Source organism: Balaenoptera acutorostrata, chromosome 2 (assembly GCF_949987535.1).
Source record: "Balaenoptera acutorostrata chromosome 2, mBalAcu1.1, whole genome shotgun sequence".
Taxonomy (NCBI): domain Eukaryota; kingdom Metazoa; phylum Chordata; class Mammalia; order Artiodactyla; family Balaenopteridae; genus Balaenoptera; species Balaenoptera acutorostrata.
The window spans coordinates 96,878,941-96,902,227 of record NC_080065.1 but is presented as its reverse complement, the minus strand read 5'-3'; the positions used below and the strand labels follow the sequence as shown (position 1 = coordinate 96,902,227).

Here is a 23,287-nt window from a genome sequence, read left to right as displayed (position 1 = left end):
CTGTTCTATGAACTCTAGCTGCTTTGGTTTCCCCACTCTAACCTCTGTCTCTTCAACTCAGAAACCTTCAAGTTCTGCTTCAGTTCCCCTCCCTATGCCACAGCCTGGAAACCCTCTGAGGCAGTAAGCTTGGGCAATTGTAGGACTCACCTTGTTTGTTTCCTATGTCTCAGGGATTACTGTCCTTCACCTGATGTCCAGTGTCTTGAAAACTGCAGCTTCATGTATTTTGTCTTTTTTTTTTTAATGTTGTTTCAGGAAAGAAAGTAAATACAGTCCATGTTACTCCCCATCTTGGTTAGAAGCGCAAGTCCTCACTACCCAATTTTTAAAAATTACTCTAAAACACCAATAATCGAGACTTCAGTATTGGTGAAGGACAGATATATAAATCAATGGGACATAATAGAGAGTCCAGAAATAGAGCCAAAGAAATAGGCAAACTGATTTTTGTCAAAGGTGCAAAGACAATTCAATAAAGGTAAAGTCTTCAACAATGGTGTTGAAACCACTGGACATTCATATGCATTAAAAATAAACCTCAACCTAAATATCACAACTTGTACAAATATTAACCCAAAATGGATCATGAATCTAAATATAAGACATATAACTCCAGAACTTTTAGAAGGAAACATAGGAGAAAATCTTCATGACTAAGGATTAGGCAAAAGACTTCTTAGATATGACACCTAAATCATGATTCATAAAAGAAAAAAAACTGATGTTTTTTAAAAAAAATTTTAAAATACAAAAAATACTGTTAAGAGAATTAAAAGCTACAGAGAGAGAAAAAAAATTTTTAATCACATATCTGACAAAGAACTTGTATTCCAAAAACATAATGAAATCCCCAAACTCAACAGTAAGAAAACAAATGATTTAATTTTTAAATGGTCAAAACACTTGGACAGGCACTTCACCAAAGATGGAGGGTGACTGCTAGAGGCTGAATGTTTGTGTGCCCCCAAAATTCTTATGTCAAAATTCTAATGCCCAATGTGATGATATTAGGAATCTTTCTGGGACCTTTGGCAGGTGATTAGGTGATGAGGGCTGAGCCCTTATGAATGAGATTAGTGCCTTTATAATCCCCTTCTACCATGTGAAGACACAGCAAGAAGTCAGCAATCTGCAAGCAGGAAGAGGGCTTGCACCCAAACTCAACCATGTTGGCACCTTGATCTTGGCCTTCCAGCCTCCAGAACTATGAGAAATACATTTTGGTTGTTTACAAGCCAAACAGTTTGGAGTATTTTGTTATAGCAGCCTAAAGAGACTAAGAGAGCACATGAAAAGATGGTCAACATTAATAGCCATTAGAGACATACAACTTAAAACGATGATAAGATACTATCACACACCTAATAGAATGATGAAAATAAAATATACTAGGAACAGTAAGTACTGTCAAGTATGTGGAGCAACCAGGTACTCTAAGACATCGCTGGTAGGAATGCAAAATGGTATAGCCACTCTGGAAAACAGTTTGGCAGTTTCTTATAAAATAAAACATACACTTACCATATGATCCAGCAATCCCAGGCCTAGGTATTTACTCAAGAAATGGAAACATATTTCCACACAAAATACTGTACACAAATGTTTAGCTGTTTTACTTATAATCACACACACACACACACAAAATGGAAAACAATCTAAATATCCTTTGACAAGTAAATGGTTAAAAACAAAATGTGGCACATTCTTTACAATGGAATACTACTCACGATAAAAAAGAAATGAACTTTGATATACACAACTTGGATCACTCTTAAAGGCATTATGATGAGTGAAAGAAACCAGACCCAAAAGGTTACATACTGTATGATTGATTTAAATGATATTCTCAAAAGGAGAAAACTAGAAATGTCAGAGAACAGACCAATGGCTGGCAGGTGTTAAGGGTACATAACTACAAAGGGATAGCATGACGGAGTTTTGGAGGTGAGGGAACTGTATCTTGATTGTGGTGGAAGTTACATAAATCTGTACATGTGTTAAAATTCATAGAGCTATACATCTAAGAAAAATTTGATTTTACTGTTTGTTAATTCTACAAATAAATTTTTTAAAAAACTTACAGTAAACCTAACTCTAAATGATGACACAACTAGTTGGCCAAACAGATATTCTGAGAAGAGTAGGCAGAGTGAACAGCTAAAACTAGTCTCTGATGCTGGAAGGTGCCTGGTATATTCAGGGAATAGTGAGGAGGTCAATGTGGCTAAAGTGGAATGAGCAGAGGAGGAGAGGAGAGTAGAGAAGTTCAGAGATGTAATGGGGGACCAGATCATAAAAGGTGCTTATACCATTATAAGGACTTTGGCTTTGAGCGAAATGGGGAGCCGCTGAAGGGTTTTGAGCAACAGAGAAATATGAACTGATTTAATGTTTTTAAAGGACTACTGATTTCTGTGTTGAAAACAGATTAGTGGCAAGAGGAACAGGAGAAAAGGGAAGACATCTTAGGAATGATGGTGGCTCAGTCCAGAGTAGTTGTGACACATGTGGTGAGAAACAGCTGGAGTCTAGATATATTTTGAAGGTGAAGCCAAGAAAATTTTCTGATGGATTAGTTTGAGAGAAATAAAGGAATCATGGATGACTCCAAGTTTTCTGGCCTGAACAACCAAAAGAATGAAACTGGCATCAATTGAAGATAGGACAGCTTTAAGTGGAATAGATTGTGGGGAAGAACTGTAGTTCAATTTTGAATATACAGAATTTGACATTTTATTACACAGCCAAGTAGAAGTTCATTTTTGGCTAGAAAGACCATGATGCATCCAGTGGCCTTGGCCATACTGACTGCACTGTGTGGTCCTCTGGGTAGAGAGGAATCATGGAGAATTCAGGAGCACAGTGAGGATCTGTGCTACAGGAAGCTCACTCGGACTGAGAGGTGTGGTCACTTGTGAATTACGTGTCCAGTTTTTCACCCTGGTGTTGATTCAGGGGTGAAGTTCATTTGACTTATTCCTCAACACTTTCTCTGTCTCAGGATATAAGATTTTAAATGGTGAAGAATGAGTCTCTGAGGACAAATTCTTAAATGAACATGTCTTTTCTTGAAGTACTCATTTGAGATTATTCTTTCCTTATTGTCTATCTTTGCTGTAATGGGTAGAGTGAAGCTGGGTTGTTCAGTGGATGCAATAATTAAGTACCATAATGCAGTGTCCTGAGAACAGAAGGTGGATGGCTACATATTCTATTAATAAGCAAAGGATTTTATATTAAAAACACATCTTGGGATTTTCCCCATTCCCCTATCGTAATAAGGCAATTTTTTTCAAGGGGGAGGTATTGATATGAGGTCATCACCTTCTATTGCAATTTAGTATTCTTCAAAGTGTATGAAATTCATTAATATCTCAAGGGGTATTGTTGATCGTTGTTACCTTAGTCCTATTATATAGTGTCAGAAATAACAAAATTTAAATGATTTAACAGAATGTCATTTAATAAGTATGTTTAAAGTTCATCTCTTCCAAAAAACAGCATTTTAATTACATTCAAATTGTGTTTATCTTAAATATCAACAAACTCATCATTTACATACAGGGATATATATTAGAAAACAGATGAAAATTAAAACAAGTTCTATTTTTTAGAAGTTCTTACTTCCAAATTAGGACACTGTGAACTGCTAAATATGTACCTAAACAAAATGTATCCATTATCAGAAAACCACAACTTGCTCTAATAGGAAAAGAACTGTAATATGCATGTAGTGGAACATAATTCACATAGGCTCAATTTACAGGTATGTTTCAAAGTATAAAACAAACAAAAATCCAGTACCTACATATACAGGCAAAAGTCACAGCCGACATTTTAAACTAATGCACCAACATATAATGCTTTCCCAGAGAAAGTAGAAGAGTTCCCAAGATTTTATGTTGACCCATGATTTTTCACTTCTTTGTTCTCAAATATAGAAGCAGAGGACTTAGAGTTTTCTTTTTGTCTTTAAATCAGATTCATGTTGGTTTTTTGTTACATGGCAATGACCCAACTGCATCATGAGAAGTGCTATCAAACCTGGTCTATTTAGAACTCAGTAACCAAGACATTTCTTTGATTTCTCCCTGAACCTCCATTTCCCTTCAGAAAGTGTCTAAGGAAACTTCACAGACAATTGTGGTAAAGAGAGCAAACCAAATAATTCTGAGATGGCAAAGAAATATATGACAGTTGGCACTAACATGGGTTTACAAAAAGTTACTCTCCATTTATTAAACCACAAATGCAAAAAAAGAGAAATCTTACCTGGAAACATAAGTAGAATAAAAAGTACTATAAAACAAATAGAAGGCATTTAGAATTGTGGTGTTTGGAAGCTTCAGTTTGGAAGACATAGAGAAACCAAGTTACCACTAACTGTTAAGAGCATTTCTTTTCAACTTGTATAACCTGCTTAAATTTTTAACTTGTCTAAATCAAGTTTCTCTAGCCAAAACAAAGAGATCATAATCACTGTTTTTATATCAGAGATGTGTGACGATTGTAATGTAGGAGAAAGGAAGGTTTAGGACACATCAGGTTAAAAGAGGTAGCACCAGGAATAAAACTAAGCACTTAATCTGATCTGATCAAAGTCAGGGAAGAATTCTGCCTTTCTTCAGTTTTTACTGCATTTCATAGTTGCAGAAAAAGACCATTCTTTCTTTTTTTTTTTTCTTTAATGTGCCTCAGGTTAAATATGGCACAATGAATAGTCTTTAATCAGCACACCCTATTTTTAAAAGGGACATTTTTAGATTTTGGTCATTTGCTTTCCTTGCTTGTTTTTTAATGATAAATCTTTAGAGTTGACTCTTCTAAAATGTTGCTCAGATGGACAGATATAGTCAGACCTTTCTTAAAAGTAAACAATTTACTCTGCATTAAAAAAAAATCACCAATAAGAGTTCTAAGTCAGTGTTTCAAACAAATGAAATGTTTAACTTCAAATTAAGTATGTTTAACTGCTATTGTGTTAAATAATGAAACTACTCTATTTCATTCAATTATAAACATATTAATAAACATATAATCATTCCCTATGATCACTATAAAAATTAAATTATCCTTTTCTCTTTTATATGAAGATGGTGGTTCTAAAGCAACACTTTCAACCAGAAAAGCCCATTCAGAATAACACACAACCCCATCTCAGTTTTTGGAAGTCAGTGCATTCAGTGGTTATAAGTAGGCATGATGTTCTTCTGAAGCTAAGAAGTCTGGAAGGGTTAAAAAAAAAAAAAAGAAGAAGAGGAAGAAAAAGAAGAAAAAAAGAAAAGAAGAAAAAAAGAAAAGATAAATAATCTGAAAGATATCCTTAACGATCACAAATACTGCCAGTACTCAAAGTCAAGTATGGTATTACCTGAATGTCAATCAGTTGTGGTTTTTTCTCCCAATGAAAGGCGTTCCCATAACTGGAGCAACTGTTCACCAACCTGAGGTTCTAGTTCCTAGATAAACCAAAAGTCAGAATAAACATAAAAAGGACTAGACTGAATTTTTTATCATCAAAACCTATACTGATAAAAATGTAAGAAAATCAACTCAAATTCCATGTTTCTACAAGAACATGCTAAAATCCTATGTTCTGCATTGCTCTAATTCTTTTCGTTAAGATTCAGAGTTGACTTCCAGATTTCCAAGATTGTAGTTAACCTGCAAATATTGCAACTATCTGTGACAAAATGGTGAGAAATTTCCAGGGAGTTCTTCTGCAATTTTTTCTATCTGGAAATAATGAATTTTGTTTTCATGGAGATTTAGCAAAAGCACTCAGCTTAAACTTCCAAAGGTTTATGGTGAAACTTAGCATATTAGATGTTTGGGGTATTTTTCTCAAGAAACTATCTTGGATGACTATAAGGAATGTGATTTATTTCAAAATCATTATTATAGAATAAAAATGAAAATATTTTTATATAATTGAAAAGAACATTTATAGTCCCCTTGTGACATCATGTGCACTTAAAAAGAACCTTAACACTTTTCATATGGTGATTTGAACTGAGTCACACTTGTTCAAATAAAGTATTAGATGTGACCTTAGGCAAGACTAGATAGATGCTCTGAATCTATTTTCTCCTATAAAATATTTGGCTAATAACTCATTTTAGGCCTAAGAATTGAACTACCTCATATAAAGAAGCTAGCACAACAGTCAATATATCAATATATGTTAATTCTCATCACCTTAACTAGTTTAAAATACATATCAGCAGCATCATGAAGGCAAAGCAAAGCATAATAGAAATAAAACAAGCCACAAAAATATAAAAAGGTTATTATTTATGTTATATCATTAGTTAAAGCCATAAAGAACTTAGATACTGTTGTTACCCTTAGACTTTAGTGAAATTACTTCAGAATTACACTAGGTTTTGATCATATCTTTAGTTAAACAGGAACCTCCAAGAATTGACTTATGAAAGATTTTATATATGCAATGACAGAGAGAAGTCAAATTTACAAAATGTTAAAAAAACCAATGAGCTCTGTCAGGCACATTTGAAAGTAGGCTTTTAACTAGCTCTTTTACAAATCTGAACCATTATCGCCCCATGTGCACATAGAATATACAATTTGTATTCTTGCATTTGCTCCTCAAACAAATCACTGAATAACAGCCAAACAAAACAAAAAGAAGAGTGGAAGAAAAATATTAAATGCCATTGTATACCTGCCCATCTCTGCTTATCTGGACTTTCTTGTTGTCATTCCAAGGATTGAGTAAATGGTGTGCAAACTGAAAGGGAAGACTTTCTTTTCGTATCCACTCCACCTTAAACACTCCTCCTAGTCCAGCTGAACCCCAGTCCTGACTCTTCTCCCTTCCTATCTCAGAAGACATTCTAGAAAACCCCTGTGGGTAAAATGAGGGGAAACAATGAAGGTGAGGATAATGTTAAGACTCTGAATTCAATTTATCTGAGAAACTCTGAGTTGTTTTTTTTTATTTTAAGGTAAAAATGTAATATAAAAATAATAGATATATAACAAAAATCCAGAAAGCCACTCATTGTTTTTTATAAAAAGATGAATTAGCAAATTTTAGAGGAAAGACCAATTCCAGCCTTCTAATATAATTTCAAATACAAACAGATATTTTCTAAATAATATATCATAGTTCTAAACCCACATTTATTCCATTATAAATGGATATAATCTAACTTCTAGGTTTTTAGTTCCAAAAATGATAATAATATCAAATAATAAATTCATTATTTTATAAATTCAGATATACATCAAGTAAAGATGGGTTAAGAAACACACTCAGTTTCCTGACAGTCAAAACTAACCTCTTTGGCCTATTTAAAATAAACATTTTATCAAAAAGTCACGCTTCTCATTACTTTTAATCCACCTGAGAAACAGTAAATCTAAAGTTGTCTCAGAAGGAAAAATTGTTTATCTGGAAAGGCTCTGGTAAAACAAGGCAAAAGCAAAGGGATCCCTATACATCATTCCTTTGAAGAGGTGCAATATATTCCTCATCCTCCGTCAAGCACAATGCATTCTTGCATTCCAATGCAATAAAAAGCCAGCTTCTTTATAACCTCCATGATTTAAATGATCTAATCTGCAGACATAACAATGCCCTTTTACTGCTTCAGGATGGCTCACCTGGAAATGTCCAGATCCTTGAACAGAAAATACCAAGTAAACCATGCTGCTTTCCCAAAAGGCTCGGTTTAGCTTCTGCTCATTACTAGGGGTTGTAGACCAGATACCCTTCTGTTGAGAAATTTCAAGGTTTCTCAGATTGCTACTCTTCATTATGAAGTATCGAATAGGCATGTTTGGTCTTGGTGAAGGAGATTTTGAGCCCTAAAAAAGAAAGTATAAATTCTTGAAAGGTAATTTGACCTTTCAAAATCAATAGACTTCCATTAAACATCTTCATAAATATATAAACCAAAATATTTTACCAAATAGTCAACAAATGCAAATAGCTCTATCATGCCTGAAAACCTACACAAGGCTCAATCAAAATGAGGTTAAAGAGCCAAAACCAAGTACTCATTTTCAGAGTATTCAAAATCCCTTATCAAGAAAGGATCCTGGTTTGCCAACTTTGATTTACACTCCAAATGTACTTTCAGAAAATATTTTAATAAACTTGCAAAGTCTGAAAACAAAACAAAAATTGCTCCAGCTTACTGCCTGGATACAGTTTCCAGGCAACAATGCAGGAAGTGAAACACAAACAGAATCCAATGGTCTCACTGAATTGCAGACATAGACCTTAGAGTTTAGAGGCCAAGGTAACTAGATTTTCCATGGCAGTGTACTATATAGAAGGAAGCTTCATAGGAAGAGAACTCCCGGGGAACTGCAGAAGGGGTTCCCACAAGTTTTTGGCTAAGTAGTGACCTGCACTTAGGTAAGAAAAAATGACCTGAGGCCAGGAAAGATCCAAAGCAAAATAGTTCTTAGAGCTCACACATGGTTGGGAATATTTCATCTTATTCCAGACAGAAGAGAAAGAACTTGTAATACATAGTGCATTAGCCCACAGAAGGATCATACCTTAGTACTGGAACTAAATTAGTACCAGAATAAAAACTGCCCTGGATCCACCCTAACACTGCTTAAAAGCAAATCCCGAAAGGATTACACTGATTGCAACTAACTTAACTGTGTATCAGAAAAATGTCTAACACTATTTAAAGAAACAACAAAAATCTAGCAGCCAAACAAAATTTTAAGGAATGCAAACAACAGGAGAATATGACACACAACCAGAAAAAAATTAATCAACAGGAACAGAGTGAGATCTGACAGATGATGAAATTAGGAGATAAGAATTTAAAGCAGTTATCCTAAATCTATGTGCTATGTTCAAGAAGGTGGAGGAAACATAAATGTGATGAGTGGGGAAATAGAAGGTATTTTTTTAAAGACCCAAAGGAAGTTCTGAAGATGAAAATATAATATTTGAAGTAAAAATACACTAAAAAGAATGCACATAAGATTAGACACTACAAATAAAAAAATCAGTGACTTTAAAGATGTAGCAATAGAAATGATCTCAAATGAAGCAAAGAGACAAAAGCAACTGAAAAAAATGAAGAGAATATCAGTGACCCGTGGAACAATATCAAGTAGTCTTACGTTTGTATATCTAGAGTTCCAGAGAAGGGGGAGAGGTGAGATATAAAAAATATATGAAAAATAATGGTATTAAATTTCCCAAAATTGATGGAAACTATAAATATACAGATTAAAGAAGAAATATAAAGAGAACCAGACCGAATCATATCAAAATCAAATTGCTGAAAACCAGTGAGAAAAAGAAAATCTTAAAAGCAGCTAGGGAAAAAAAGACAAATTATGTATGGAGAAAGAAAGATAAGAATGATAGTAGACATCCCATGAGAAACTATGTAAACAAAAGCTAGAAGAATTCATTTCCTGCAGATCTGTACTTAAAGAAATGTTAAAAGAAGGTTTTCAGCCAGAAGAATATGATCCAAGACAGAAATTCGTGTCAGCACAAAAGAATAAAAAGCACAGGAAACTGTAAATATTGAGTAAATATAAAGGACATTTTCCTGACTTTTGATAAAAAGATAATTGACTATGTAAGTAAAAAACAATACATTGTGGCATTTATAACATATGTTGAAAAAAAATGTATGAAACCAATAACATAAGGATTGAAGGGTAAAATAAAAGTACACTGTTGCAAGGTTCTCAAACTGTAACTGAAAGGGCATAATACTGATTCAAGATACATTAGGGTAAGGTAAAAATGACTAACTAGTGAATTCTATCAAACATTTAAGTTAGAAATAATACCAAATCTATACATCTCTTCCAAAAAATTGAAGTAGAAGGAACACTTCCCAACTAATCTTTAAGAGGACAGCATTACTCTGAAACCAAAACCATCCAAAGATAACACAAGAAAAGATAACTAGAGAATAATATCTCTCATAAATAAAGATCCCTCATTTAACAAAATTTTTGATTGAACAAAAACAAATCTAGCAATATTTTAAAAGGATAATACATTATGATCAAGAGAGGTATAAACATTAGAAAATCAATCAATGAAATCCAATATATTAACAGACCAAAAAAAAAAAAGAATTGTGTTATCATTTCAATAGATGTAAAAAAAAAAGAGCACTGAGTATAATTCAATGCTTATTCCTAACAAACCTTCTTAGCAAACTAGATCCAAAAGAAAACATCCCACTAAATGGTGAAAGACTTAAGGCTTACCTTCTAAGGTCAAGACAAAGAGGAGGGCTCTCAACATCTTTATTAAATATTTTATTGGAGGTTCTAGCCATAGATATAAGGCAAGAAAAGAAATAAACGGCGTTCACTTTGGAAAGGAAAAAAGTAAAACTACCTTTATTAACAGCATGATTGTCCATGTAGAAAATCCTGAGAAATCTACATAAAAAGCTAATAGAATTAATAAGTGAAGTAAGGTCATAGGATATAGGATAAATATACAAAAATCAAATGTATTTCTATATGCTACCAATGAACTGAAACTTAAAATTTAAAAAAAACAACAGCATCAAAAAGATAAAATATTTAGGAGTAACTGTAACAAAAAAACTGTAATATATGAACTCTGAAATTTACAAAACACTGTTGAGAGAAATTAAAGAATATCTAAATAAATGCAGATATGCTTATGGATTGGAAGACTAAAAATTGCTAATTGTAGATTTTCAAGTTGACCTATAGATTTAATGCAATTCCACTCAAAATACCAAAAAAATTTTCTGTAGAAATTGACAAGCTTCTTCTAAGTTTATACAAAAGCACAAAGATTGTAGAAGAGCCAAAACAATTTTGCAAAAGAAGAACAAAGTCGGAGAAAAATCATTAACTGATTTCAAGACTTACTATGAAGCTATTACATAATCAAGTCACTGTAGCACTGGCAAAGGAGAAGTATGCAGATCAATGAAATAGAATAGAGTCCAATAAGTAGAAAACATATTTACGGTCAATTGATTCTTGACAAAGGTGCCAAGGTAATTCAATGAAACAAAGATCTTTTCAACAGATGGTTCTGGAACAACTGTATAGGCAAACACCAAAAACTTATCGTTCACCCACCCATATAATAAACAAAAATTAACTTGAAATTAATTAATTCTAGGTATATGAAATAGATCATATACCTATCAATACATGTAAAAGTTCCAACTGTAAAATCTCTAGAAGAAAGCACATGAGAAAATCTTGGGTTAGGCAAGGACTTCTTAGGACACCAAAAATATGAACCCTAATACAAAAAACAGATGAAACCAAAATAGAAAAAAATAGATTAAATGGATTTCCATCAATATTTGTTCTTTAAAAGACAACTGAATCACTTTGCTGTACACCTGAAACTGATACAATATTGTAAATCAACTATACTCCAACATATAATAAAAATTAAATTAAAAATATAAAAAATAAAATAAAGTAAATAAGCAACAAGGATACATTGTACAGCACAGGGAAATACAGCCATTATTTTGTAACAACTTTAAGTGGAGTATGATCTATAAAAATATTGAATCACTATGTTGTACACCTAAAACTAATATACTATTGTAAATCAAGCATACCTCAATAAAAAATAAAAAAACACTCATAAATAAATAAATAAAGTGATGCGTTACATGAGAAAAAAAAAAAAGACACCATTAAGAAAATGTAAATGCAAGCACAGACTATTAGAAAAAATGTTCAAAACATAAAATTAAGACTTGTATCCAGAATACTAAGAAACTCTTATAACTAAATAAAAAAAGACAACCAATAAACAATGTAAAGAGGTTAACAAAATATGAACAGATATTTCACCAAAGAAGATTCAGAAATGGCAAAAAAGCACATGAAATTATGCTCAACTCCTTAGTCATTGGGGAAATGCAAATTAAAACTACAGTGTAGTATCACTATATACCCACGAGAATGGCTAAAATTAAGAGACTAGTAATGTTAAGTATTGTTAAGAATACTGAACAAATGGAATTCTCATAGATTATTGAAGGGAATAGAAAATAGTACAGATATTTCGGAAAACAGTTGAGTAGTTTCTTGTAAAGTTACACTTACCATACAACCCAACAAACCTACTCCTGGGTATGTACCCAAGATTAGAAAACATATCTATACATAAAGATTTGTACCTGAATATTATTCATAATAGTCAAAAAGTAGAAATGATCCAAATGTCCATCAATGGTAAACAGATAAACGTACTGTGGTATATCCATGCAATGGAATACTACTCAGCAATAAAAAGTAATAAACTAATAATACACTCAATAATACAGATGAATTTCAAAAGTGAAATAGCCGGTAATAAAGATCTATATACATTCCATTACAGGAAGTTCCAAAAAAAAAAACTCTCAGAACAAAGAGCAGTTTAGTGGTTGCCAGAATCTAGGGGTGATGGGCATGTTCTCTACATGACTATAGTACAGTTATATGATTGTATACATTTGTCAAAATTCACTCAATTGTACAGTTTAAATTGGTGAATTTTATTGTGTAAATTATGCCTTAATAAAGGCACTTTAAAATTAAAAACAAAAAACAAAAAAATCTTAAAACCTAAGAATGCAAATCTTTAAAAACATTTCTTTTCCTCTTATTTAACAAGAGTATTTCAGCAGACATTTTCACCAGAACCACATCATATAGCTAACGAACACTAATCAAATACTCAGGTACTAACAATGCAGGAAAGTAAAAGTAAACATATTCTAAACATTTGAAATCATTCGTATTACAAATTTTTTAAAAGATACATAGTTCTCAATTCTTTATCAACATTTCCTATCTTCCTAACCCCATCCAGTCTTGTATTTTTTAATATAACCATTGAATTGGAGAGATTAAGAATTGAAAGAAACTATTGTTCTTAATTCTGAAGGTATAAACCAAAATTAATTTAAGAAAATCTTCTTGTCATTTGTTTTTAACAAAAAAAGGTTCTAAAGATACAGAAAGGAAATCATGAACTGCCTAGCTACATGCCATCAGTGAATGACCTATTAGGTTTAAAACACCCCAAGATGATAATAACCCAAAATACTTGGCAAGCAGGAAAAAACTAAAAAATTTACTCAGTTTGTCAGCTTCTATTTATATCTAGAACAGAGGCCATGATTAATAACTTAAAAACAGAATTATTTTATAATTTTGTTTAAATATGTAACATCAGATTTGCTACAAATCCTTGATACTCTACCTTTCCTGAGGATGGAGAAGAAGGACTAGCACAAGGACTTGGATAACTATTGCTGTCTGTAGATTTCACAGAAGACTGATCTGACCTGTCATCAGTGCTTCGTTTAGGATGTAAAATTCCTCTATCTTTGTACTTCTGAGGTGGGTGCAGTGCTGGAGATGGAGATTCCATCAATACTCTTGAGTGAAAATGAGGAAGCAAAGATCAGTTATACATAAGTTCATAATACAAAGCAGAGTCCATTTCAAACCAAAGTTCCAATGACACTTTGATTTATGGAATAGTATTTAAAAAGGCAATTTCATTCTTCAATTACATTTAGATGAAGGAGTTGTACTATTACGATATACTTACAAAAACAACATTTAAAACAATACAAAAATACATTTAAAACAACCTACAAAAATCTTTAACTTAATATTAAATACCCAAGTATTATTCCCTTACAAAACTCCTAATCTCTTTTAATGTCAGTCTAGGAGAAGTCCTTAACAATTATAATGTCTTATATTGACATTTAATGTCTTTTAACATTATAAAATTAATTAAATATATCTGTGCTAATGGCCTTTACTAGAATATCACCGACTCCACTTCCGTTCCACTTTCATATATTATCGTAAAGCCAAATACAATAGATTTCAAAAGCATACTAAAAATTACAGTATGGTAAAGTGGAAATAAGACTGGACTAGAGTCAGAAGATTTTTAGGACAGTACTAAATTTACAACTAACGAGGCAGGTGATCCTGGGCAAGTCTTAATTTATCTGAGCTTTAATTTCCTTAACTGTTAGATAAAGGGATTAATGCTAAGATTCTTCTGTTTTAAAATTCTATCAATAAATGCAGCAAAAACGGCAGTCAGGAATTTTATAATTTTTTAAAAAGTATACATCTTAGTGGAACAACCAGACATTATAAAAAAAGACATTAAGTGCTTCCTAAAGTAGTGCAATATAAAGTTCATAGCACTACCTATAAAATATTCTTGCCAAAACACTGGATCTAATCAAGCCCTGAGAGCTAACCACCAGTTTCCATGAAATACATAGGGTATAGCAATAAAAAGAGACAAATACAGAATGTGGTACATCTAATACCACTGACCTCGTTCCCTAAAAAAAGTCAACAGAGGAACTAACTGCTCTAGATCACAAGAGATTCAAGAAACAAGACACGCTAATACAATGCATGAGTCCTCCCTAGATGTTGTTTCAAATAAATCTATAGTTTGAGAATTGGGGAAATGATTATTTTATTGGGACTGATAATTGGATTTTGATTATGTAGGAAAAATGCCTCTATTTTTAAGAGATGCATACTTAAATACGGAAGGGTAAAATGACATGATGTATGAGATTGATTTTTGAAATATGTAAACAGAAAAAGGAAGCAAGAAAAAAATAATTGGGGTAGATAAAGCAAATAGGTGAAAATCTTGGTAAACTACTGAATCTGAAATATGGAATTCACCATGACATATTTACTTTGCTATGTTTAACAATATTTATAATAAATAAACAAAACAAAAAAGGCCAAGTCATCAATAGTACATAAACTTCCACTGAGTCTTGCAATTATAATTATTCTGCCTTCAAAACAAGTTAGAATAGCTTATCCCCACAATTTGCTTCTTTCAGTAAGTATCTTAGATCCAATACTATTTTGTTCACAAATAAATAAAATAGCTAAAGCCTAAAAATATTAACAAAAATATATAATGAATAAACATCTGAATAATTAATAACAACTTGATAAATGTAAAAAACCAACTTTTCAGGGTTTTTTTCCTCTCGTGAATTGACGTTCAATGAATTATCAAGTTACACCTCTAAAATTCCATCATTCTTTCCCTGGTACTTTATTTACCTGAAAATTAGGTAACAGAACTTAACTGAGTATAATACCTTATTAAAATAAAAATGATGTTTTCAATAGAACTAAATGTCTACTTTTGTGGTTTTCAATTTGATCTTTGACTCTGTGCTCTATTCTAAGCTTTTCTCTCATACTTGGCTTCCCCCCCAAGATTTCATGCACGTAGAAACAAAGCATTCGTGTAAACCCTTCCAACCTAAATTTTTATTTAAGAGGAACAAAGAGTTCTGATAACTCATTTATATCTCATTTTTCTTATAGAAAAGATATGTTTATCCTCTGTAAATGAGCAAGTCATTATTTAGAAAATGACAATAAAAAAATTGGTTTAATTTTAAGTTGTGATGAGGGCAACTTCTATTTTTAAATAGCTTCTTAAACTTTTAAAAAATAGTTTCAATAAAATGCTTTTATTAAAAGAAATTATCTAATCTATATCTTGCCACGTTAGCATGAAAACTCTAACTATAAATCCCTTTTCTCCAAGAAGTAATCCTAGAAAGATTATGACTTCTCCATTCAAAAATAAATCTTCCTAAGAGTCCTCATTCTATTCCTCACCAAGCTACATCAATTCCAGGCCTTATCTATTAATGCTACCACAAGTCTAAAAGCAGATGAAATTCTGTATCTCACTGTTCAACAGACAAGAGAATGAAGAATGCAAGGCTACAACTTGTAAGGAAAGGAAAATGGTAGACACTGGTATCACAGGTGGAAAAATGAATTTATAAGATAATCAGTTTCTAAAGCATAACTAATATTACACTTTATAATTCTGATTTTCTTCTTCTGTATTTCCAAATTTTATTCAATGAGTATGTATTACTTTTATAAAGAAAAAAACGAAGGTTTTTTTTCCTAAAAATGTATGTGTGTAGTATGTGTGTATGTATATAGACACATATGTGTGCAAAAAGTCTCTGTGAATATAACAGGTTTTTTACAGATTAGTCTATAAATAACTCTACCACATAATTTCTATGCAAATGTATTCACACATTCTAAACAATCATTGTTCAAGTAAACATTTAGAACAATCTTTTTAAAAAGTGAGGCGTGTCTAAGTAGAAAATGTGTTTTTTACTATTTTCCTTTCACTTGGCAGTGTCTACATCAGAGAAAAAGGTTCAGGGACGCATATTATGAGAAGGTTTTCTAAGCAACTGGTTGAATTATTCCTAAAATGCAATATATGAAGAACTTGGAAACCACCATGTATTATTCCTTTTTAACTGAAGTATTAACTGATAACATGCCTTTATGCTTCATTCAAATAAGTAAAATCTGATCAAAAGAAGGCAGGTACTATATACTCCATCTGATCCTTGAAAAACAATAAGCACTACATATCTTTTATGTTTCCATTGTTCCTATTTTCCATTGTTTTTAACAATGAAATCATATTCTTACCACAGGGACTATCTACCATACTGCCAAAACTAGCATTCCAAGCAAGAATTTTGTCTCTGTTATCAATTCTAACCTGGTTTAAAAAAAAAAAAATTAACTGATATAAAGAAATTTAAATTTGATTCTAACAAATATTTTTACAACCAGAAACATTTCTGAGTCATGACCAACAATTCATTATAACCACTATTATACCACCAAATACATTTTTGGATAAATAATTTAATATAAGAGCTCTCATTATTATTACTAATCATATAATAAACAAAAAATCACATCTAATTGCCAAATGCTAGAAAGGATAAAAGAATTTAGCTAAACTAAAAAATTTTGCCAAGACAGTAAATTTATTTACTTTTTTAATATATGTATGCCTCCCCTCAATAAAATGTAAACTCTCTGAAGAAAGAGATTTTGTCTGTCTTACACATTGCCATATCCCTCACACTAAGAACAACAGGCATTCAATGTGTCCCTGTATGAACGAATGAATAAAGTTATTTTTCTGTAGGAATACTAGTCAGTGTTATTAATATCTAGGTAAGGCTTGTGGGGAGGCTGTTCTTCTAAATGGCCACAGCCAACGCTTCTCATTGTGAGGTATCTAGGAAAGATATGGCTTGACATATATCAACTAAAATACATAATAAAAAATGTTGCTATCTTTTTCTCAGACCCTAAATTTGTAAATTCTGGAAATTAAACGTTTTAAGCTTTTCCTGACAAAAAATTTCCCTGTTAAATAACTCAAGACCCCAGGAGTTTGAAATCCTTAATATTATCTAACACTTGAAAGAATTATCTTTTGAAAGTAAGAAACTCTTCCCATTTTACTGCGACCTTTTTGTGTATCTTAGATTATAAGAAAGTAATTTTTAAATATTATAAAAGCATGTGATTCTATGATAAATAACTATTTTCCTAGAGAAAATATCTCGTTTTGATAAAATGTTATAAATTTACCTTTCTGCAGTAGTAGACTCAGCAGAAAATTCAGTATCTGCTGAAATTTTCCTACTATTATTTGACCTCCAAGATGATGCCAAAGGAAGTTCTTCTGAAGACATAGGTCTTGGCCTTTGGCCAATCCCAGATGGTTGTTGTAAACCTGCAGACTGTTCTTCAGTGCTTAAAACAGCTATAATTGCTCTTATGGTAGCTTCATCAACTTGAGACCAAGGTTTGGATGGAGCTCTCATTCGGCGTAAAAATAAGCTATGCCACTTCTTTCTAAGCTGCAGCAATAAACTGGCTGCCTATAATAAAATGGTTTCTTCAGTTCAAACAGATACAAGCAAAATATCTATCACACTTGCAGGACAACGATTTGTTTATTAGTTAAGGTCTGAAACTGTTTCCAAAGAACACGTTTCACATTTCATATCATTTACTATCAATTTCAGCCTTTTTGTTGCATGAAAGAAATAAAATTTCTTATTTACCATTTTGAGGCACTAGAGACCCAAAATCAGATGAAACAGCCCAATGAGAGAGAAAGTAAACAATGTGTGGTAGAGTGTGATTAATAGTGGAAAAGTAACAGCCGGGTAAATAAAGAAAAATACATTTAGTTCCATTCATACTTTATTTTACTGCCAAATGATGATGTCCATAAGGCAGCTGAATTCATAGGTCCAGAGAAAAGCCTAAGCTAGAGATACAGATAAGATGTACCTGGAAGTTATCAATGCATAAATAGTTACTAAATCTACACACAGAGGTAAGGTCCTTAGAGATTGTGCAGAGACAGAAGAACAGAGTAAAGAACAGACTACTAGAGAACATCTAACATTTAAGGCACAAACACATACAGAAGAGTTAGTGAAAGAACCTAAGAAGGAATGACCTCTCTAGATAGAAGAAGAATCAGGAAAGAGTAATGTCATAGAAACTAGTGTCAAAGAAGTTGGGACAGGGGTGAGGAAGAAAAATGGGAAAGGGCAGAATCAATAAAAAGAAGGGTATGGACAATAGCTAAATAGGAGAGAAAGGTCAAATTTATCAAGGACAGCAGGCTGGCTTTGACAACCTGGAGGAGACAATATTGACCTTGGCAAGCACAGTTTCAGTGAAGTGAAAGATCGATGGGAATGGAAATGAGACTGCAGTAGGTTGAAGTGATAAATGAATGTATGGCAAAAAAGTAAACCTAGCCAGTATTGACTTTTAACAGTTGATACTGTCCCAAAAAAGGATATAGAATGATCTTTAAAAGTAAAGATGGAATTAAGGGAAGGCTTTATCAAGAAAAATTTTAATTTGAAAAAAAACATTCATCTTTCCTACTCCAGAGAAATATGAAAAGAGAAAACAGGATGAACTCACATCTTTCCCTTATAAACAGAGTTTATAAAATAAAAGGATTTCTTGTGTACCCAATACTCAATATTTTCTCATATACACAAAAATATTCAAATATTACCATGCTCAAATACTTAGCCACACCTAGATTTTTCAAATCCTCTACAGAGAATAAACCCCAATATGGCAGAGAATGTATGAAAACTGAAAAACAAGCTGTATTCTCTCATACTAAGGGCTCAATTTTAAAGATATAATTTTCATCACACTGTGTATCACTTCATACAATTGAATAAAAGAAATCTATCACATTACTAAAAAGCAACTTACCTCTGGCTCTAGTTTGAAATTGAGCCACTCATCAAGTTTTAAAGCTGCCAAATTAGCAGTAGTTCTGTCTTCCATTTCACTATCACTACTGTCATTAGGAATACCATCTGCTGTTCACACATATTGAAAGGAAAAAAATTTCACTTTTACTATCTTATATCACAGACAAAAAAGTAAGTCAATATAGATACTCTACATTTACACAAATCCTCCTGATATACTAACAATTTGTGTGGGGAGTTCTCCAAACACAACAGGTCACAAATTAAAACTCAGTATCTAGCCATTGTTTATTTCTCTACTCAAATTCTAAATATCAGAATTTTTCAAATTTTGTCAAGAACCCTCTTCTTTTTAATATCATTTACAAGCTGATGATTTCCAAATTTGTATTGCTAGTCCAAACTTTTTCCCTGAGCTCCAGATATGGATAATAAACCCACTGACTCCAAAAGAAAAAATCTTACTTAGGATTCCACAGCCATCTCAAATTTAACATGTCTAAGAGGACCCCTGACTTCTCCCCTACACAACCTGCTCCTCCCAGCTTTCTGAATCTCAAATAAGTGGCACCAATTATTCAACAAGCTGCCACAGCCAAAAACCCAAAAGTTAATGATTCCTCCCTTTCACTCACCACCCACATTCAATCCAGCCGTTACTAGTACATCCAAAATAATTTTAAATCTACTTCTTTTCATATCAGATGCCACCACTGTAGTTCTGAGCCATCATTATCTATCATAAGACCACTGCAAAAGCCTCCTACTTGCCTCTTCTCTTCCGTTCTTGCTCCTTCAAGCAATCCATTCTCACAGCCAAAATGATTTTTTTGAACATAAATCACACCATGTTACTCCCTTCTTAAAACCCTTGCATTTCCCTTACAAGTCCATGCCTTTCTTTCAACCTTAGATCATCCCACTTTCACCTTGATCACTGTGGTCCCAATCATACAACCTTTCTGTCTGTTCCTATATCATTTCCTAGTGCAGAATCTTGGTCCTTGCCATCTTCTTCTACCTAGAGCATATTTCTGCATCTTCACATGGCTGATTTCTTCTCATACTTTAGAGCTCAGCTTAAATCTCATCTCCTCAGAGCAACTTGTCTAAGGTCCCTTTCTAAAGTAGGTCACTCTTAAGGAGACCCTCTTCATTTTCTTCAAAGTACCATGCATGTTATTTACTTTTTTGCTATATGTCAACACCCACTACCATGTAAACTCCTGAAGACAGAAATACTTTGTATATCTTGTTTTCTGTTATATCCTCAATTCCTAGCACAATAACTGACATGTAATAGTTGCCCAATAAATATCTGCTGAATCACCAAATAGCAAAAAATTGGAAACAATCAAAATGTCCGACTATAAAGGAACATTTCAAATGCATTATGTCACTATAATGTGATAGAATATTTTCCAGCCATTAATATGAAATATTAAAAATGTTTTTTATATTTTGTGAAATGAAAATAGCAGAATATAAACAGTATGGGTAAAATAACCTAAAATATGTAAACATACAGAAAAAATTGTATAATATTAAAAAGGGTTTGCATAAGGGTAGTGGGATTTTTTTTTATGGGTATCATTTCCTTTAAACAATTACTTCTTTTTTTCTTTTTAACATCTTTATTGGAGTATAATTGCTTTACATTGTTGTGTTAGTTTCTGCTGTATAACAAAGTGAATCAGCTATATGTATACATATATCCCCATATCCCCTCCATCTTGCGTCTCCCTCCCACCCTTCCTATCCACCCCTCTAGGTGGTCACAAAGCAAGGAGCTGATTTCCCTGTGCTACGCGGCTGCTTCCCACTAGGTATCTATTTTATATTTGGTAGTTAATCAATTACCTGTTTTTTATGTTAAACTATCATTTAAATTCAAGTGGAAGAAAAAAACAGACTATCAACAAGATTAATCAAAAATGCACAAATGAATATCAAGTTACCTTAGAAATCAATTTCAAGAACAGTGGTACACTTCAGTAATTTTTAATTAGTCTTAATACATCAAAAGGGAGCTACAACCACATAAATTTTTATAATTTCAAAATTTGTTTGGTTTAATAAGAAGAAAAAATTTTATTTCAAATAGATTTGTATTTCCTTCAATAATATATTTACCTCGAAAAGATGAAGGTTCCTGAAGAGCATTACTTGCCAACCTAGCTGGTCCACAAAATATCAATACAGTGACAGGTGTCACTGCTGAACAACATCTAATATTAGCTATTCTATGAGCTCTGGTCATTTCATCATAAATAAGCCAATCTGTGGGCAGTGCCTGAATTGCTGCAGCTTGACCATTAGCTGGAGGAATCTATTAGGAAAATAAATTTTAAAAATGTTTAGTAAATTTATCACTTAATTTACTGGTAATACTTTTAAAATATACGAAGTCCCTCAGCAAAATAGATGTTGTATATTAGTACCCAAACAAAAATTAAAGCAAGTCATTGCTCATGTAGTTTGTACAAAAGTCCTCATTACTTAACACATTACCTCTTCCAACTTTAAGACTCAACCAAAATATTGTTCCAGTGTTGAATTATACATACATAACTAATTAATTTCTTAAAGCAGGTTGGCATTGGGAGCATTTTTTTATTGATCTTCAACTATCTAAATTAGATTAGTTACACCTCAAGGCCTAAGAGCATTCAAAAAGTTTTACCTTTTTATATTGAGGTTGACTGAGAACTGAAGTGGGATGAAATCGTACTTTTTTCTCCTTTGGCCCTGTCAATACTACATTCTCTCTGTCCACATGGACTAAATGAGGATACATGCCTGCAACCAATGCAGCTTTAACGACAGCCCAGTTCTCAGAATTTGTGTTAACATCTCGAATGTCACCACCACCTCGTGCTCTCACAAAACCTAGAAAGAGGAAAGAAACCACACCAACTTTTTCTATTGCACAAAATATACTTTTAAATTTGGTTTTTTAACAAAAAATTGTATAATCCATACAAGTTTAATGATTCAAATGCCACAATAATTCATAAAATCTCCTCTGAAAAGTTTAAAATATAGAGTCAATGTTCTAAGAAAGTTTAAGTTTGCTTAGGCTAAAGTAAGCAGAAGATTCATTGAGGAGTTAGGGACTTCAAAAACAAATACATATTCTTGCAATAAAGTTCTTCATAGCTGCTATCAGAAACATACTAAAATCATAGCTGAAAACCTAAACTATTCTGCTGAATGGTATTAATAACATCTTGGTTGTGACAGAAACTAATCCTGGAAGTGAAGTCAAGTAAATATAAAGTATTCTTGCTTGAATTTCAAAAGTCCTTCATATTTCCCCATATTTGAGACAACTCTAAATCCTCTGGTTCATTCCTTATATTACTTTGGCACTTCAGCTATTCCATAAATCCAGGCTCAGGTACTTTTCTTCTGTTTCCTCAATGTACTATGCCACTCAAAAAAAAATTCAAAGGAGCAATTCTAAAATGAAATAGCAAAACTGGCATTCTCTTTAAAAAAAAAAATCAAGTGCCTTCAAGTGATTACTAGTTGTTTTATGTTCCAAAAATATAAAGGCCAGCTTTCATATCAATCTACTTAAATTTTTGTAATTTCTCTTTCATAGAGCTAAATATTTATTAATAGTGATAAAATATAACAAGTACAATCTCTAAATTGATTTTTGCCAACAAATATATTATAAATTGCTCATTGCCAACAGTATCAAAAAGCATTCATATATTTCTCAACTATAGCTTCTACAATATCATTTTTTTAATCAACAAACAAAAGCTGAGGTCATGCAGAAGTCTACAAAGCAGTTCATGAACATAAGATATACAACATGATAATGTCATAAAAATAATATAAGATGGCATTAGTTAACACTAGAAATACTATAAGGTCTAGGCAACTCTCAGTAGTTTAAATAGGTTCCTTGGAGGAAAACTTTACCTGATGCTCTAAGTTGACCAAGCAACTGAGTTCTCATGCCTATGATTATTTCCATAGTAGCTTGTGAAAGAAAATTCTTTTCACAAAAGGCTCGCTCCCACCCATCACTTCGAGCTTTCTGCCATGCCTATAAAAATATAATTACATAACAAGATACATTTCTTAGGAAGCAAAGTAACTGAAAATCACTA

General features: G+C 32.4%; 1 protein-coding gene across 6 annotated transcripts in view; it reads right to left on the bottom strand.

Annotated features, from left to right (window-relative positions):
• YTHDC2 (YTH N6-methyladenosine RNA binding protein C2) overlaps positions 1 to 23,287 on the bottom strand; it is an 80,720-nt gene that overhangs the window by 11,563 nt on the left and 45,870 nt on the right. For 3 of the 6 annotated variants that reach the window (XM_057540517.1, XM_007192112.2, XM_057540520.1), the window contains exons 21-30: positions 23,097 to 23,223; positions 21,844 to 22,049; positions 21,294 to 21,489; positions 19,159 to 19,268; positions 17,491 to 17,783; positions 13,235 to 13,412; positions 7,633 to 7,836; positions 6,689 to 6,871; positions 5,375 to 5,462; positions 286 to 5,228 (exon numbers count right to left, since the gene is read on the bottom strand). In XM_057540517.1, the coding sequence (XP_057396500.1) occupies positions 5,382 to 5,462; positions 6,689 to 6,871; positions 7,633 to 7,836; positions 13,235 to 13,412; positions 17,491 to 17,783; positions 19,159 to 19,268; positions 21,294 to 21,489; positions 21,844 to 22,049; positions 23,097 to 23,223 (1,578 nt within the window). In that variant the 3' untranslated portion in view covers positions 286 to 5,228; positions 5,375 to 5,381. Of the gene's footprint in view, positions 1 to 150; positions 234 to 285; positions 5,229 to 5,374; positions 5,463 to 6,688; positions 6,872 to 7,632; positions 7,837 to 13,234; positions 13,413 to 17,490; positions 17,784 to 19,158; positions 19,269 to 21,293; positions 21,490 to 21,843; positions 22,050 to 23,096; positions 23,224 to 23,287 lie in introns of those variants that run through there. The other 3 variants (XR_009007132.1, XM_057540519.1, XM_057540518.1) reach the window with 3 other exon arrangements.